The sequence below is a fragment of the Tachypleus tridentatus genome, chromosome 8 (genome assembly GCF_004210375.1).
Source record: "Tachypleus tridentatus isolate NWPU-2018 chromosome 8, ASM421037v1, whole genome shotgun sequence".
NCBI classification, from domain to species: Eukaryota; Metazoa; Arthropoda; class Merostomata; order Xiphosura; family Limulidae; genus Tachypleus; species Tachypleus tridentatus.
Window position 1 is genome coordinate 126,813,028 of NC_134832.1, and position 17,198 is coordinate 126,830,225.

The 17,198-nt window shown below is 35.4% G+C and overlaps 1 protein-coding gene across 2 annotated transcripts in view; it reads left to right on the plus strand.

Annotated features, from left to right (window-relative positions):
- LOC143223445 (zinc finger protein GLIS3-like) overlaps positions 1-17,198 on the plus strand; it is an 87,648-nt gene that overhangs the window by 54,665 nt on the left and 15,785 nt on the right. The window contains exons 1-3 of one of the 2 annotated variants that reach the window (XM_076451446.1): positions 1,678-1,774; positions 3,589-5,456; positions 13,795-13,956. In XM_076451446.1, the coding sequence (XP_076307561.1) occupies positions 3,693-5,456; positions 13,795-13,956 (1,926 nt within the window). In that variant the 5' untranslated portion in view covers positions 1,678-1,774; positions 3,589-3,692. Of the gene's footprint in view, positions 1-1,677; positions 1,775-3,588; positions 5,457-13,794; positions 13,957-17,198 lie in introns of those variants that run through there. The other variant, XM_076451445.1, reaches the window with a different exon arrangement.

The window sequence follows — 17,198 nt, forward strand, 5'->3', positions numbered from 1 at the left end:
ATTGGTTACTTATTTTGAAAATATAAGGTTCTAAAATCCAGTTAAAGTTTTTACTAAGGTTGTAGTTTAGAGTTATAAGAAGACATAATTGAGCTTAAAGTTATTGGGATTTTTATATATTTTGGATAAACCGAAGATTTTTGATGTTCTAGGTTAGTTTGTATGGAAAAAAAAAGGTAATTGTTTTTTCTTGTAATAAGATTTTGAGTATTTTGGTCCATTTTTGTTATGTGTTGGATTAAGGTCAGTATTTTACTGAGTTTATTAAGACGTATCATTCAGTGTATTCCTTACGGAATCATATTGTGTGGTTCTTAAAACCACGATCGAGGCTCTTTGAATTACAATGTCTTCACTCTTCCTAAGAAGGTTGAGACATTTTCTTTCTTCAGATATTCATTTCTTATAGGCTTATTCTTGTTTAGTATTTTCGAAGTTTTCCACGAAATTCACTTAGTGAGTTTTTAAATGGTTAGATCGTTGAATGTTATAATGTTACTGTCAATCCCACTATTCGTTGGTAAAAGAGTAGCTCTAGAGTTGACGGTGGGTGGTGATGACTAGCTGCCTTCCCTCTACTCTTACACTGCAAAATTAGGGACAGCTAACTTAGATAGCCTTCGTATAGCTTTGCGCGAAATTCAAAAAAACAAAAAAATCTACTATAAAAGCTGTAACATCTAATTGAATAAAATATACAGCATAACTGGTACAGAGAGTGTTTTGTTAGGTGTATTGTCAATTACTTACTTTGATGTGTGGTGGTATATAGATATATCGTTATTAAAATTTTTTGTATAAATACATTATTTGTTACTTAGAATACTGTATACAAAACGTTTAGTCTCTGTAATCTCTAATGAATTTAATAGCTCATTTTTTGGGCTACTGATTAGATAGTCAGACTCATATATTGCCAGCTAGTGATACTCTATCACCAACACAGAATGATTGAATATCCTGATAGAAGTCTTTTCCTTTCAGGTTTCTTGTAGTTAATCAATATTTAAATGTTTTATCTGTGCAGCTTCTTATGAAGCGGTCACGATATTAAATTAGAATAATTAAATAACCGCCCATGTGGCCACGTTTCATGATATGCGAAACATTTTTGATGGCCTTAACTCTTTAAGAAAATTCTATATCACATTGCTTGGAACATGGTAAACCGTTTCGTATGAAACGACCTTTTGTGATATCAATGTTTCATCTAAGCTGTTCTAAATTAATGACTAGTTTACTTTTCATATTTATTACTCGAAGTAAATGGTGTGTAATGATGACAGTTTTGGTATGATACTTATCTAATCTTAACGTCATAAATGGACAGTTTTACGGTCTTTATGTGATACACGTAAATGTTTTAGCCCTAACTCACTGCTTTAGTCGGCTACTATGGTGAAACGTGAGCCCTCATCCCAGCTGCCGAACAGAATATTGCCATAGCAACCAAACTTGCGAACCAAGCACCCTCCCTTCCGTGTGAACGCTATTTTTTTTTTTTTTTTTTGCCTAGCGATGAACAGTTTAAACTTATTTCCCCCTTAAAAGTTTTTAAGATGTTTCTGGTGAGCCAATCATCAACGGGGTACTTTAAAACAACCTCGTGATTGGTCACCCCGTTGAGACCAAGATTTCAGCATTTTACCATCCCACGTGTAAGGATGAGATTATATAGCGACACGTTCCCAGGAAAACGTGTTCATTTAATTTGTATCACCGCAATTAAATACACACATTATTGGTTCAAATTACGATATACCAGTTTATTCAGGTAAGTTAAGAAAGTGCCTTACAGTTATAGTCGTAGTTTCTTTCGAGAGTAACTGGTTCTCAGAAGAATTTCTCTAACTTGATGTTTGGATTAAAGTTTCTAATGTTCTTATATATTACGTTGTAATAAGGTAAAATTCAAAGTATACCGTATTTATTTTCTGCTCCGTTCAAACTCTTTAGGTACTTTTTTATTGAATAATTACCTGTATTTTCTGTTTTATTTTTTTCCTACCAGTGCATTTCATTTTAAATCCTACCTTAAAAACAGCGTAAAACTTTAATCAATACTAATATTATTAGCTTAATAAATTTAGCATTTATTACAGAATAAAATAACCACTTTGCTATTTTACGCATGGGCCTGTCATAGCCAAGTGGTTAAGGCATTCGACTCATCATCTATAGGTTGCGGATTTGAATCCCGTCACACCAAACATGCTCGCCCTTTCAGCCGTGATGACGGTCAATCCCACTATTCGTTGGTAAAAGAGTAGCCCAAGAGTTGGTGGGAGGTGGTGATGACTAGCTGCCTTACATCTAGTCTTACACTGCAAAATTAGAGACGAGTAGTGCAGATAGCCCTCGAGTAGCTTTGCGCGAAATTTAAACCAAATATTACGCGTGTGCAATTATTTATTTTTTCGTGTTTTTTACGTTCAAATTTCTGCAAGATTTTCTCACTGTGAATGATGTATAGTTTTTTAAAAAATGGATTTTTATTTTTTATACGTTTTTAAACATATGAGCACACTTTTTCTTATACGTTGGTGACGTATAAAATATTATAATATTTGCTCTATTGGCATACTCTGTGTATTTATTTATTAACCAATTGGAAGAATTATTGATTTTATTTTACTTGTATTACATATGCGATTCTGTTATTTACTACAACAAGTTCAACTAGACCCATTGTCCTGATTTGCCACTTTTTAGCAGTAAAGGAAAGCTTTGAGGGAAAATATGACAAAATGGGTAAACTATTTTTAAATTTATAAGAATAAACATATAGTTAAAACTACCTAAACGACAAATATATCGAAATTAAATAATACATTGTTCAATCAGTGATTGTTTTTAGTTGCGTTACTTTATTCCAAGGGAAAAACAACCCGTAATACTTTATGGAATTATAGTTACCTTTTAATCAAAATACATAAAGGTAATGTAAGGATAACTACATAATCACCTCACAAGACTTTACAAATACGTAGTAGGTTTATTAGTTATATTTGATTTTCAATTAGAAGTTTGGTGAAACACCACAGAGTAAAAAAACGCCACGAAACAGTCTTTTCAAGCTAGATATAAACATTTTTTACCGTTTTACTTTGCCTTTAAATACTTTTGAAGCCTCTAACGAAGCCTCTAATATTATTTCATCATTTAATCAGATGTGTTGTTTACACTATTCTATTTACAAATTAATATCAGAACTATTTATTTTAATTTTTTATTATAATACACACACATATATATATATTTACGTACATTATATTAACATTCCTCAGAGAGAATATCTAGGCCTAACTTATGTTTTACGTGTATATGAGTGTCGTTAGACAAGGGAATTTTGCTTCGAATGATTTGCTTCCAATCCTGGCCATAATGGGATATAATACCTGTAATTAATGCAAAAGTCTATCACAATAGATTTTTATTTTTACTCTGATCCGACTATGTTTAGGGCCAGTTGTTGTACTTAATATATAAATATAGTACTGCTATTAGTTTGATATTTTTATAATAATATCATGAACCGATATTTATGAATGTCGCTCTAAGACGTTTTCGTCGTTATTTTTGTTACAGGTTCCACCATTGACTCCAGATCCTTCACATCAACTCAAGCTACTACATCCCATCAGGTCGACAGTGAGGAAACAACACTGTCTTCTGTTCAGGTGCTACCCACGATGCACTTAGACATTTTATCTTCCCCAGGTGTTGCCAGTGTAAGTTCTCCAGGTAGTTTTACGCTAAGTACCAACCCTAGTCCCGGGTGTTCTGGTTTTTCTAGTGAACTGAGTCCATTTTCCTTCGTAACATCTCATCTGTCAGACTGTAACCAAACTTTGGACACTTCTTCATTTCTCGACTCATCATCGTGTCACCAATCGGTCGTAGATCCTCTCGTTAGTTCCCTCGCTTCTACATCGGAAGACATCCAGAATTTCTGTGATAATAGTACAGACAATTTTTTAAACTGTCAGAACTCTGTGTTGGATTCGCTTCTCTCTGTACCATCTTCAGAACCAAATTTTAATAGTGTTGCTGACTCCGACTTGCTCGCAACTACGACATATTCGGGAAGTATTCTTGGCTTTTCTGACTTTCAGTTTGGTTCCCAGGAGCCTACTGTTGGCCAAAGTGACTTTTCTTCCATTCTTCTACAGGAACAAGAACAGTTACTAACCAGTCCTGTGACTGCTCCGTCTGACCTAAATTCTTCTGCACTTTCACCAGCTACTTGCAACGCGACTTTTGCTTATCCATCTTGTACGTCAAGTCAAGAGGTCAAGGAAGAAACAACGTGGAGCAAGTATCCGATTTTGCCTCCAGTTGGTAACAATCAAACAAACGTCAGTGAACTTGCATTACCCGATAGCAACGTCATGCCACCCAGCAGCGCTTTATATCATTATTCTGGAGCTCAGAGCTCTTTGTCAGGGTATCATTCGAGCTGTGCAGAAATGTACTCATCTATGTCTAACTTTGTCAGTCCTCGCCACTCTGCAAGGTCATCCTATTCAGGTCGTGGCTCACGTATAACTGGAAAAAGAGCCTTGTCAATCTCTCCTTTGTCATCGGATGGTTTGGATCTAAATACTCTTATCAGGATATCTCCAACATCTTTGGCATTTTATTGGAATGGATCTCGCAGCTCTTCGGCAAGTATGTCTCCTGCTTCTGGAGAAAGACAAGGCTGCTATGGGCACTTGTCTGCTAGAAACAGCAGTAGCAGTCCACATTCCGGTTCTGGATCATCTGCTCATCGACCAAGTATTTCTTACACTCCTCAAACAACCAACAACATGAGAGATGCTAAGAGCGATGGGTTAGACATTGACCAACAGTTCTTGGTGTGCCAAGATATGCAAACTCTTGAGCAGGGAAATTACTCTTTATCCCAACAATTTGCTTTACAGAACCAAGTAGTTGTTCCACAGAATAACCTCCAGGTCATAGAACAACAGGATGCCATGTTCAAACCCGAATTTGATGGTTCTTGTATGAATCCTTCCTCTGATCCAGTGCTCTCAAGGTTACCACCACCACCTCCACCCATAATCCTTCCATCAAATCGCCCTCCTCCCTCCTACGATCAACACATGGCAAGAAAGATTGCTTTGCAAAAAAAGAGCTCTTCGGAAAACAGTCACTTATCAAATTATTCCAGCTTAGATGGCTCAGAAGGTGACCGATTTGGTGAAGGAAACGATAGCGACCAAGGAGTAAAACAACATCACATCTGCAGATGGATCGATTGCAGCACTATCTTCCTGGAACAAGAGGATCTGGTGAAACATATTGAGAATGCCCACGTTGATCAAAGAAAGGGCGAAGACTTTACTTGCTTTTGGCAAGGTTGTCCACGTCGCTTTCGCCCTTTCAATGCTCGCTATAAATTACTGATTCACATGCGAGTTCACTCTGGAGAGAAACCGAACAAATGCAAGGTAAGTTAGTGACAAAAGAATCTCATAATAATATATAGGAAAAAATACACTGTTTGAAAATCTGTGGCAAACCGCCTAAATTTGCCATTTGGAAACGTTTTTGTTGTTGTAACGTTGAATACATAAATATAATATTAAAACAGCTGCATTTGAAATGTATTACCAGCAAAAGTGTCATATACTTAATGGCAAAATGTGAGAAACCCAAAGCACATTCTTAGAGGGGTGTTACGGGATTTTGTGAAATAGAAATATCTACCCGCCATTAACACTGGTTTTTTAATACAATTTAGCTTTTTTTTACAACAATTTCTATTTGTGTGAAGAAAATTAGTAATGAAACATACAAAAACAAAATAACAAATCATAAAGTTAAACCAAAAACTAATAACTAGCCAGACAAAATTCTGTGATACAATGTGTAAGATATGTAATATTTGTTTATTCGTAAATGAACAATACATTTGTTTTATTTCTTATGTTATACTCCATAAGTTTGACCAGGAGGTGTTATTGGATATTTTATTGTGAGATGCATGACCTTAGATGTAAACCAGTTATGAAAATGTTATTCTGATCTGAAGTTAAACAAAAGTCATGTCACATGGTGGGTCAACAATAAGTTTGCTAATTTACAACGCAAAAATTCGGAGTACGATTTCCGCTCGGTAGACACAACAGATAGGCCAAGTGGCTTTGCACTAAAACAAAGAAGCAAGTAAAAAGTTATTTAGATAATCTTTAATAATACCCAATATAATGGTAGTAGAATGTTTACTGTGTTCTAATTACATTCTTTCTGTAATGTTGTTATTCTTACTACGACTAATAAGTACCTTATATAAAGAACAAAAAAGTTGCTTAAACTGTTGCGATTGCGAATGTAACGAAATTACGTCCAATATGATTTAAACTGTTTTGTTTTTAAGAGCATGTTTCAAAATAGAATGATGCTCGCGTCGATGTTTGACTGCACAGTCCTCCTGTGTGTAAAAGATACAAAAAAAATAGTCGTACTAAGAACACAACTTTCCCCTTGGTAGCTTCAACCTTAGACAGCAAGATAAAAAAACATTTTAAGTGACTAACTTTGAACACGAAATCTTTAGTGAATGCGGTCACTCAGAAAGGGCTGTCTGTTTCCCATGCTCCAGCATGGCGTGGCTGACATGTGGTGTTGGCCACAAAAAAGTAGCAATACATAAAAGCCATCACATCTGCGTAGAAGTAAAAAAATGAATAAATCCACTTGCTGCCGTCTGAGGTAGAAATATTATTACACATCAGCATTTTCCTTAGTGACTAGATTATAACATATTAAATATACACGTGCATATATTATTTTGTATAACAAAATTAAATAACATAATTATGAGGCGACATCTAAATAGTGTATATAAAGTTACGATTTACGTCAGAAGGATTGTTTGTCCGTTTGTGGAATTAAACACAAATGTACCCAATGGACGATCTGCCGGTTTCTGGCGTTATGAGTCCACAGACATACCGCTGTGCCATTGGGGGGCATGTCAGAAAAAAAAGTCACATTGAATGAGCACTGATATCCCATTGTGTAGATTTGTGCTTAATTACAAGCAAACACGTTAAATAGCCGGCCACACGGTAATGGTTGGTCAACAGCTGTGGAAGGAAAGGTTGAATTAAAACAACCCTGAGTCTTGTTTCCCCCACGGTCAACTCATAAATGCTCAAGATTTCGTGTTGATCAAGAAGTGAAAACGGTTTAATGATTTTTGACAATATTTAACTGATATCTGATCATATTTTAAATATCAGCTGCTGCTCCGTAGTTCGAAAAGTTAAAATATTTGGAGGAACTCGCGTCGTATGGAATCAAAACTTAATACATTCGCAAACGCTGTTGTGATGAGCAATTATTTTCTACCTAAAAGAAAACATCGCCATATCATACGCAAAACACCTGTATTTCAAATTGTTCTTACCTATAAATTATTACATGTCGTTAGATAAATAAGGAATATTTTTTGTGAAACACAAAACTACCCACAACGGGTATCGAAACCCAGTTGCTAGTAGTATGAGTCCACTGTGTCATTGGGGAGCACTGATGTAGTTAGCACTGCTGATAAATTTTGAGGCTTTGTAGATATTATAACTGTACACGTATCACTTAAGAAAACAGGTAAAAATGTGTATTTATTTACCTTGAATAATAATATTTCTACGTTGTATAGTTTGCTTTTTCTTGTAATGAAATTTACAAGAAGGTTTATCTGCAGATTTCCAGTCATGGTAAATAACGAAAGTTAATTTTTGTTTCGTAAAATTCCGAGGGTCGCGGGTTCGCGCCGAGTCGCGACAAACATGCTCGCCCTCCCAGCCGTGGGGGCGTTATAATGTGACGGTCAATCCCACTATTCGTTGGTAAAAGAGTAGCCCAAGAGTTGGCGGTGGGTGGTGATGACTAGCTGCCTTCCCTCTAGTCTTACACTGCTAAATTAGGGACGGCTAGCACAGATAGCCCTCGAGTAGCTTTGTGCGAAATTCAAAACAAACAAACAAACAAACGTTTCGTAAAAATAAGTTATAAACATTGTAGTAAGTACACCGTTGCTAGGCGTACATACATTGTTGTATGTAATTTGTTTTAAATTTTCAATTCACCATTTCGTTCTGACACAAGAAAGTCAGTATTTGATTGCAATCTCGTTCTGAAGAGGTCTTCTAAAACAGAAAAGTTGTGACTCGACATAATCACGTAACTTACTAGCTACACGAATATCGAGATGATTTCTGGATTTTCAAACAAACTTATTGTACCTGAAAAGCAATTTTGTAAATAAGAACACGAAATCGGAAATATAATACTCTTTACCATGTAATACTCTTTACCATGTCAAGTCATCCGATCTTGCAGAACAAAAAAATATCTTTCTCTACGATTTAGAATTTTGCCTTTAACTACTGGTCATAAGCTCGGTGATCTGAGAATGCTACTGTCAGACGCCTTGTCGCGACAGTGTACCAACCTCACGTGAATCGTGAACTGGAAAAGCTCTCGCGCCACATTCTTCTCGACACGCTTTGAACTTACGTTATGACGCGCGGCGTCTCGGAATTTTTATATTAACCGTGCTTAACTTAAAGAAACACTGTCACCCCAGATCAACTAAGCTTTTTTTGTTTATTCGATAGCGAACGCCGCAAGCCTTTAGTTTTGGTTGTTTTTGACGTCAGCAGGTTACGTGTATTATCTCGTGACTTCTTGCATGTCACCTGTCTCCCAGTTGTTCTGCAGCGTAGAGAAGTACCAACCTTTCACAATGGCAGCGTTTATTATTTAATAAGAATTTAATACAAACTTTTTTGCTATTTGAATTTGCGTTTATTATTCAACGCGCGCTTAAGTGATAAAAATACAATAACATATTGAACTGTGATGAAAATTAGAGAGTACCCAACGCTGTTGAGAGACCTGTTTTGAGATGGTTTTAGTATGTATAGTACACTTTTACAAATGTAAAACATGCTCACACATCCATGCCATGGAGATAATATATTAAGTATGTTTGTACATTCTTACATCTATAATAAGTTATTCTCCACATCTGGAGTCCAGACATGTGGTACTTTCATGTATTTTACTCGGAGCGACAATAGGTCTGCTAATAATTGGATAATCGAGAAGATACCTTCTGCGAAGTACTTCTGTGGCTTCTGTCTACTGAAGTCGTGATAAGTAAAGAAGACAGAGCGCAAACGTATGAAAACAATAGATTTTGTTTTTACACAAACTCAGTGAAAAATGTATACTTAGCTTGTAACACAGACAGTTGTTTTACTGGTAAGCTAACACTAACTCGGTGATCTGAAGTTTCAAACTGTATCTTTCAAGATCGTATTCCAGACCAAATCTCCAGAGTTCTTGTTCCAGACTGAATATATCCCACATTAGCTACTTAAAACGTTGACGTAAGAATTACCCAAAGCAACTAATACTACTCAAGTGGTTGGCCATTTCGCAATGAAATACAAGAGGCGTAGTTCTTTTCAGACGTCTCTTGACTGCCAATGGAAAAAACAAACAAAAAAACAAAACAAACACCTAACTTCGCATGCTACAGGTAATTTGTTTGTTGGTTTGTTTTGAATTTCACGCAAAGCTACACGACTGCCATCTGCACTAACCGTCCATAATTTAGCAGTTTACGACTAGAGAAATGGCAGCTAGTCATCACCACCCTCCGCTAATTATAGGACTACTCTGTTACCAACGAATAGTGGGATTGACCGTCACATTATAACGCTATACACGGCTGAAAGGGCTAGCATATGTGATGGTATGAGGATTCGAGTCCGCGACCCTCAGATTGAGCGTCAAACGTCCAAACCACCTAGCCATGCCGAGCTCTCCACAAGTGACCTTACAACAGTGTTTTCCATGAGAAGATAATGATTCTCAGTGGAATGAATGAGACCTTACAACGGATAGCTAAAGTTATGTTATTAAAGAAAGTAAAAAACACACCGTATGTTTACATATGACCGAATTTTGCTCATACATCCACAGATCAAGATGTTAGTTTGTTATTTATTACGAATATTCGCGCAAAGCTACACAACAGCTATTTACTTTATCGTTCTGAATTTTGAAATGACACATTATAAAGGGTATGCGCTAGTCAACAGTATATCATTCACCAACTCTTAGGCTACGTTAATCGGATAGTAGTGGGGTTTCACAGTCACCCCTGTAGTGCACCGACAACCCAACAGAATGGAGCGCAATTTTTTATCGCAACAGGACGTGACCTATTAACATTCGAATCAACAGTCCAACATGCTAACACCAGCCCACGTCTAGCCCCACTAAAAGTTTGTAGCTTGTTTAAACTATTTACGCTATACACGTCAGTATAAATGTTTGTTATCAGACTGGCACTATAACTGAAAAGCAGTTCAGTTATCACGTAATTCTGGGAACAAAAATCCTAATGATTTATACTGTTAGCTTAATGCAAAATTCTGATAAGCAGAGCATCCAAATATTTCACAATTATCAATCAAACAACGGATTAAAAACACTTGGAACCACTCGTGATGACGAGAAACCCAGTTGAAGTAAAAATGTATCTCAGGACAGCTGGTATGGGAACTCACACTTTTACCAAAATATAGCAGAAAACAATGTTTCGACCTTCTTAGGTCATCTTCAAATGAAGATAGCGTTATAAACATAATTAGTTTTAGTACCATTTGTCAAATAAGACAAGGTTCAAAACTATTTCTTTTAAACTACAACTGACATAGCCTTAAATTTTTTTTGCATCACAACCTTTACACAAAACGCAACCAAATAAAAAATTACACTTTTTTCTGCGTTGATTTTATCTATGGTAGGGACACCCAAAAGTAAAGTAATGGGAACCGTCAACGTGGCAACATACTTTGGTTCGGATTCCAGAAGTGTTGCACACCTACTGGTTTTATTACCATGTTTAACACAATAATAACAACCGAATATACAGCTAGCATCAGATGGTGTGTTTATAGTTTCGTCAAATAGCTTTCAGCACCACCGCTATAAAACGTGCTCCAGTGCTCATGCCCAAGAGACGATAATGAACTTAAACTACATATATATATATATATGTATATCTGTGTGTGTGTGTGTTTGTTTTTAATTATATAGTGGAATGCACATCTACACTTTGAAAGATGAAAGTAATACTGTCCATGGCATAGACGTACGTAGTGTCTTCGTTACACGGGCTTACAGATAATACACAACTCACGGTACCACTTGTAGATCTGTGTCATTATAACTTGTGTTTGTTATGCTTGACGAAGGGTACATTGACATTAAGAAATAAGAGGAGATTCACCGGATGTGTAACAGATTTAATTTCACAACACTTGCAAAAACTTGTCTTATGAATATGCACATATGGTGGCTGTCGCAAGGCATTTCGGGAGTGGAATGCCAAACAAGTGCTTGCCGCCTACTTTGCATACCGGGGGAATGGTGTTCTTACTATTTTCATTTGCTTTGTTTTTTTCTTTCACTGGTTACTTACTGGTTATTTTTTTATACTCCTATTTATTTTTTTCACTTGCTTGTGTGGTAAGAAAAATTACCCAAACAACCATTCCAAAGACTTCACGATTGTTATTTTAATGACTGTTTTAGTTAAGTACATCTACGAGGGTTTAATTTCATCCATCATGTTCTTATGTAATTTTGGAACACCTGATGTAGCACCACATGTTATTAGCCAGTGTCTAAATAATACCCATGTATACAACTTTGTTACGGGTACAGAGACGTTGTTTTTTTTTGCGTTTTTGTCTAGAAACTGTGATATGAATTTTAGTTGGTTATTTCCAAACTCATTTGGACCTGTCACATTAAGCTTTTTTCAATGAATAAGTAAAGAAACTTCGCATGTCAAATAAAGTATTTGTCATTCATAATAGAAAGAAGGAAGTATAAAGTAAACATTTGACATCTGAAACCCAGTTATTAACTTTGTTTTTATTTTGCATTTCGCAAGCGTACTCATAAATCATACACCTATGTATATATTATAACCATATTTTTAAGCCAAAACGACACACATTACAACCAAACAAAATACGCTGCATTTTTTTAAAAAAAAATATCCTAGGGTACAAGCTACAACCTAGGGTACATTCTATAATCCCATTGATATATATATATATATCAATATATATATACTGTAACCATACTTTTATAAGCCAAAATAAAACACATCAAAATTAAACAAAATACCCTGCATTTTTTAAAAAAGATCCTAGGGTAGAAGCTAAAACCTAGAATATATTTTATAATCTCACGTTGCACATTTAATCATGAAGAAGGAATGCGTGTATATATACATAAAGAAATAAACTAGAGTATTCTATAACATAAAAACTACAAAACTTATTAACATATTATATTCGTTTTTTTTTTACAAATTTTATATCAACAGAAGATCTTTAGAATAAACCCTTTAGGCTTAAACAACACACACAAACATATACATAAAGAAAGTCTGTATTTTCAAATCACAAATAAAGTAGTACGAGCGCCTAGTATTAGCTACAATATTAAGAGAGAACAGAGGAATACAAAAAATACTACACGAGCGTCTGAAGGCTCATTTTTGTAAGGTCGGAAGGACACATAGACATTTATAGTTGTATAAAGCCTGAAGTTCTTGTTTGTACATTCGTTTACAATTGCAAGTCCTAAATCTTCCAAAGAAAACTTTTTATATAACTTATCCATCATTTTCACGTACGAGCTATGCTGATATAGATACTTCGATAGTGTCACCAACTAATCATTACAAACAATGTTTGACACTACTTATGTTATAAGTTATGTTATAATATCATCTACTTAACGCAATCAATAAAAAAAAATATAGGATGTATCTTTTACGTACGTAATTTTTGGGTAATGTCAGCTACTTAACTCAGTCAAGATAATGTCAGCTAGGGATCTTATCTTTGTCTATATAAACAAAGTAACCGTTACGTTATCGATACACGAACAGAGTCAGCTAAGGACCTTAACTTAATATGTGCAAACAATGTAATACTTGTGTTAATAATACATGGATAATGTCAGCTGGGGATCTTAACTTAATCTGTACAAACAATGTAAAACTTGTGTTAATGATACATGAATAATGTCAGCTAGGGATCTGAACTTAATGTGTAAAAAACAATATAAAACTTGTGTTAATGATACATGAACAGTATCAGCTAGGGATCTTAACTTAGGCTATAAAAACAATGTAGAACTTGTGTTAAATCACACATGAATAATGTCAGCTAGGGATCTTAACTTAATCTGTACAAACAATGTAAACTTTGTGTTAATGATACATGAACAGTGTTAGCTAGGGATCTTAACTTAATCTGTACAAACAATGTAAGACTTGTGTTAACGATGCATGAGGAGTGTTTGCTAGGGATCTTAGCTTAGTCTGTACAAACAATGTAAAATTTGTGTTAATGATACATGAACAGTGTCAGCTAGGGATCTTAACTTAATCTGTACAAACAATGTAAAATTTGTGTTAATGATACATGAACAGTGTCAGCTAGGAATCTTAACGTAATCTCTACAAACAATGTAAGTCTTGTGTTAATGATATCTGTATATATAAATTCTAGATCAACTTTAACTCACTTTGTACGTTACGAATGTAAGAATAATGTGCAGTATATCACAGTGTAACTATTAACACAGTGATTATTCTGTTGTTAACTGAGGGACCTTGTACGTCACAACTAATTATGTCATTATGTGTGTTAATTTAATGATCTTAATTCTATCTAGTTTGAAGGGTGTAACAAGTCTTTCTCTCGTCTGGAGAACTTGAAGATTCACCTCCGTTCACACACAGGAGAGAGGCCATACGTGTGTCAATACGAAGGTTGTTCTAAGGCATTCAGTAATTCATCTGACAGAGCTAAACATCAACGGACGCATCAAGATACTGTAAGTGCTCCAAACAGGAGTGTCAATACGTATATGTGTGAATATCTTTCTATATAAATAAATTAAATTGACAGGAGTGTCAATACGTATATGTGTGAATATCTTTCTATATAAATAAATTAAATTGACAGGAGTGTTAATACGTATATGTGTGAATAATTTTCTATATAAATAAATTAAATTTGCTTTAAACAGTTACAGAGCAAAATATTACGATATTAGTAAGTGTTTTGAACAACCTCAAGTAAAGCATAATTTTAGAATGAAGATAACAGTTACTGCCATTATTATAAGATTGACACACAACATCAGTTTCAAACCAACTTTCCGTAATATTTTGTATTTTGTTTTATTATTTTACAATAACGTTATTTCGAATAGTCAGAACTAGCCCCACTTTAGTCCCCCTACAGTAATATAAAATGAAGGTTTGGAAGAATTTACCCATAATTGTTTGATTTATTTATTGCTGTTATGATAAATATTAGGTTGTTTGAAAAATAATAACGAATTTTAAATTTAGTGAATCTACACACTTTTGGTAACGAGAAACAAGATTATTTATATCATGACGATAAAACTTTGAAGTCCTAGAACTAAAAAAAATTTAAATGTTAAAGCCATTCTCTGCTACTGATCTGTTGTTGAATCTTTTGTCTTGTATAAAGTAATCTAAATGCTCGAGTCCAGGCATGGTCAGGTGGTTAAAATACTCGACTCGTAATCTGAGGGTAACGGGTTCGAATCCTCGTCACACCAAACATGCTCGCTCTTTCAGCCGTGGGAGCGTTATAATATTCAGTCAATCCCACTATTTGTTAGTAAAAGAGTAGCCCAAAAGCCAAAAGTTGGCGGTGGGTGGTGATGACTAGCTACCTTCCCTCTTGTCTTACAATGCTAAATTAAGGACGGCTAGCGCAGATAGCCCTTGAGTACCTTTGCGCAAAATTCAAAAGAAACCAAACCAAATGCTTGAAAAAGTGGTAGTCTGTGGGTAACAGATCTGGGGAGTAAGGGGAATGAGGCAATGTTCCATACCTCAATTCGTTGAGCTCCCTGTGGCTGAACATTATCATAAAGCAAGATTGGTTCCCCTTCGATTGACTAATGCTGGCATATTTTTTACGCAACTTCCTATGCATTACTTCCAGTTCTTAACAGTAAATCTCTGCTGTGATATTTTGGCCATCGTTAAGCAAGCTATAATGGATAATACAGGTCACAGACCACCATACAGTAACCATAATCTTCTGTTAGTGCAACTTTGGCTTTGAGAAGTGTTTTGGAGCTTTGTCACTGTTGAACCATTGTAGAGATCACTTTCTGTCGTTGTAAAGGATTCAGTTTTCTTCGCAATTGACAATTTGATCGAAAAATGCGTCATTTCTGTTGCGCAAAATCAGCATAGAGCAGGTTCAAAACGGTTATTTTTCTGATTCTTACTGAGTTAATGTATAGCCCATATAAAGAGTTTTCTCACTTCTTCAATTTGCTCGAGATCGCTTTAAATTGGGAAAAGGCCAACACCCAATTCTTGCGTCATTTTTCTAACAGTTTTGCGCGTATTTCTTTCTGCGAATGGTGTTAATTGGTCGATTCTAACAACAGAAGGACATTCTCTGCCCTTCTTATCTTCAAGACTCACATCTCCATGGCGAAACTTTTAGAACCAACTCTGTACTGTACTTTAGGAAGTGGTTCCTTCGCCATATGCTTGGTTGATATTATGAGCTGTTTGTAACGCATTACAAACAAGTTTGAATTCATGCAAAAAAAATACATAACTTTTCTTTTCCATAATTAATTGCTTTGTTTTGAATTTCGCGCAACGCTATTCGAAGGCTGTCTGCGCTAGTCGTTCCTAATTTTGTAGTGTAAGACTAGATGGAAGGCACCTAGTCATCACCACCAACTTTTGGGCCACTTTTTTACCAACGAATAGTGGGATTGACCGTAACATTATAGCACCCCTATAAATAACTAAAAGTTTAATGTAAAACTCCGCCATTATGTTTCGAACAACCTAATAATAACGGTAATTAAGTTTTCTTTCTAGTTTATCTTTTAATAATTTCCTTTCTTAAAATCTACGAATATTTCATAAAATATTATGTATTATCTTTTCATTTTATACATAAACACATATAAAATCTTATCACGTTTGACATTATTACTCAGTTACTGATTTATCTTATTAAAATCTTACAGTCGAAAGCATTGAAAATTATTCACAACTTTGGCAGTAATTTACATATCCAGTTACACTAGCCGCTCTGTAGTCTGTAACTAAATTAAAAGACCTAACACTGTCATAATTTAGTTGACTTGTGGTGATTTGCAAATGCAGATGGCGCTTAAAATTAAACTATTTTGACAGGATAATAATGCAGTATTTTCCAACACAAACTCCTCATATTTTAATATTACAACATTACACAAACATATTATTTTAGCCTTTCGACAAATGGATGTCTGTGGTGTTGACCCGTATCGATAAAACTAAGGAAAGAGTGATTTGATTCCAGCATGGAAAAAACAGATTACTGTACGATCGTAAGCTGGAAGTAGTAAAGAAGGCACAGCTTATGACCGGAATTAACTCAATAATACAGCCTTTCATCGCAGCTAAAGCAGGGACCTACCTCTCTTGGAACAGTAAACAAGACCATTCACGTGTACTCAACCTACAAGCCAGTCACGAGAGCAGCCTTATTCACAAGCTTCCCCCAAAGTGTATTACTTAATGGAATATCAACTTATGAGCAGTGTCTAGCACGTGACAAAAGGAAGTATGCCGTCATATGGGGAAAACCATATCCGTACTTAATTACCTTCAAACGTCCAGTCCAGATGGTTAGGGCGTACAACTCGCAATATGACGGTCTCGGGTTCGAATCCCTATTCCATCAAACATACTCGACCTTTCAGCCAAGGATGCGTTATTATATTACGGTCAACCACGCTATTCGTTGGTAAAATTATAGCCCAATAGTTGGCGATGGGTGGTGGTTACCAGTTGCTTTCTCTCTAGCCTACCTCTGCTAGATTGAAGAAGACTAGCGTAGATAGTTCTCGTGAAATTCTAAACAAGCAAAAGTCTAGACAATTTATTATCGTCCTACTGGTGATACAAGTTTTATAACATGGCCCAGTGCATTGTCGCGAATAAATGTCCTTCCCAAGAAATTTATAGTAGTTGCAAATTACAACTATAATGGTAAATTAAACATCCATAGAGTCAA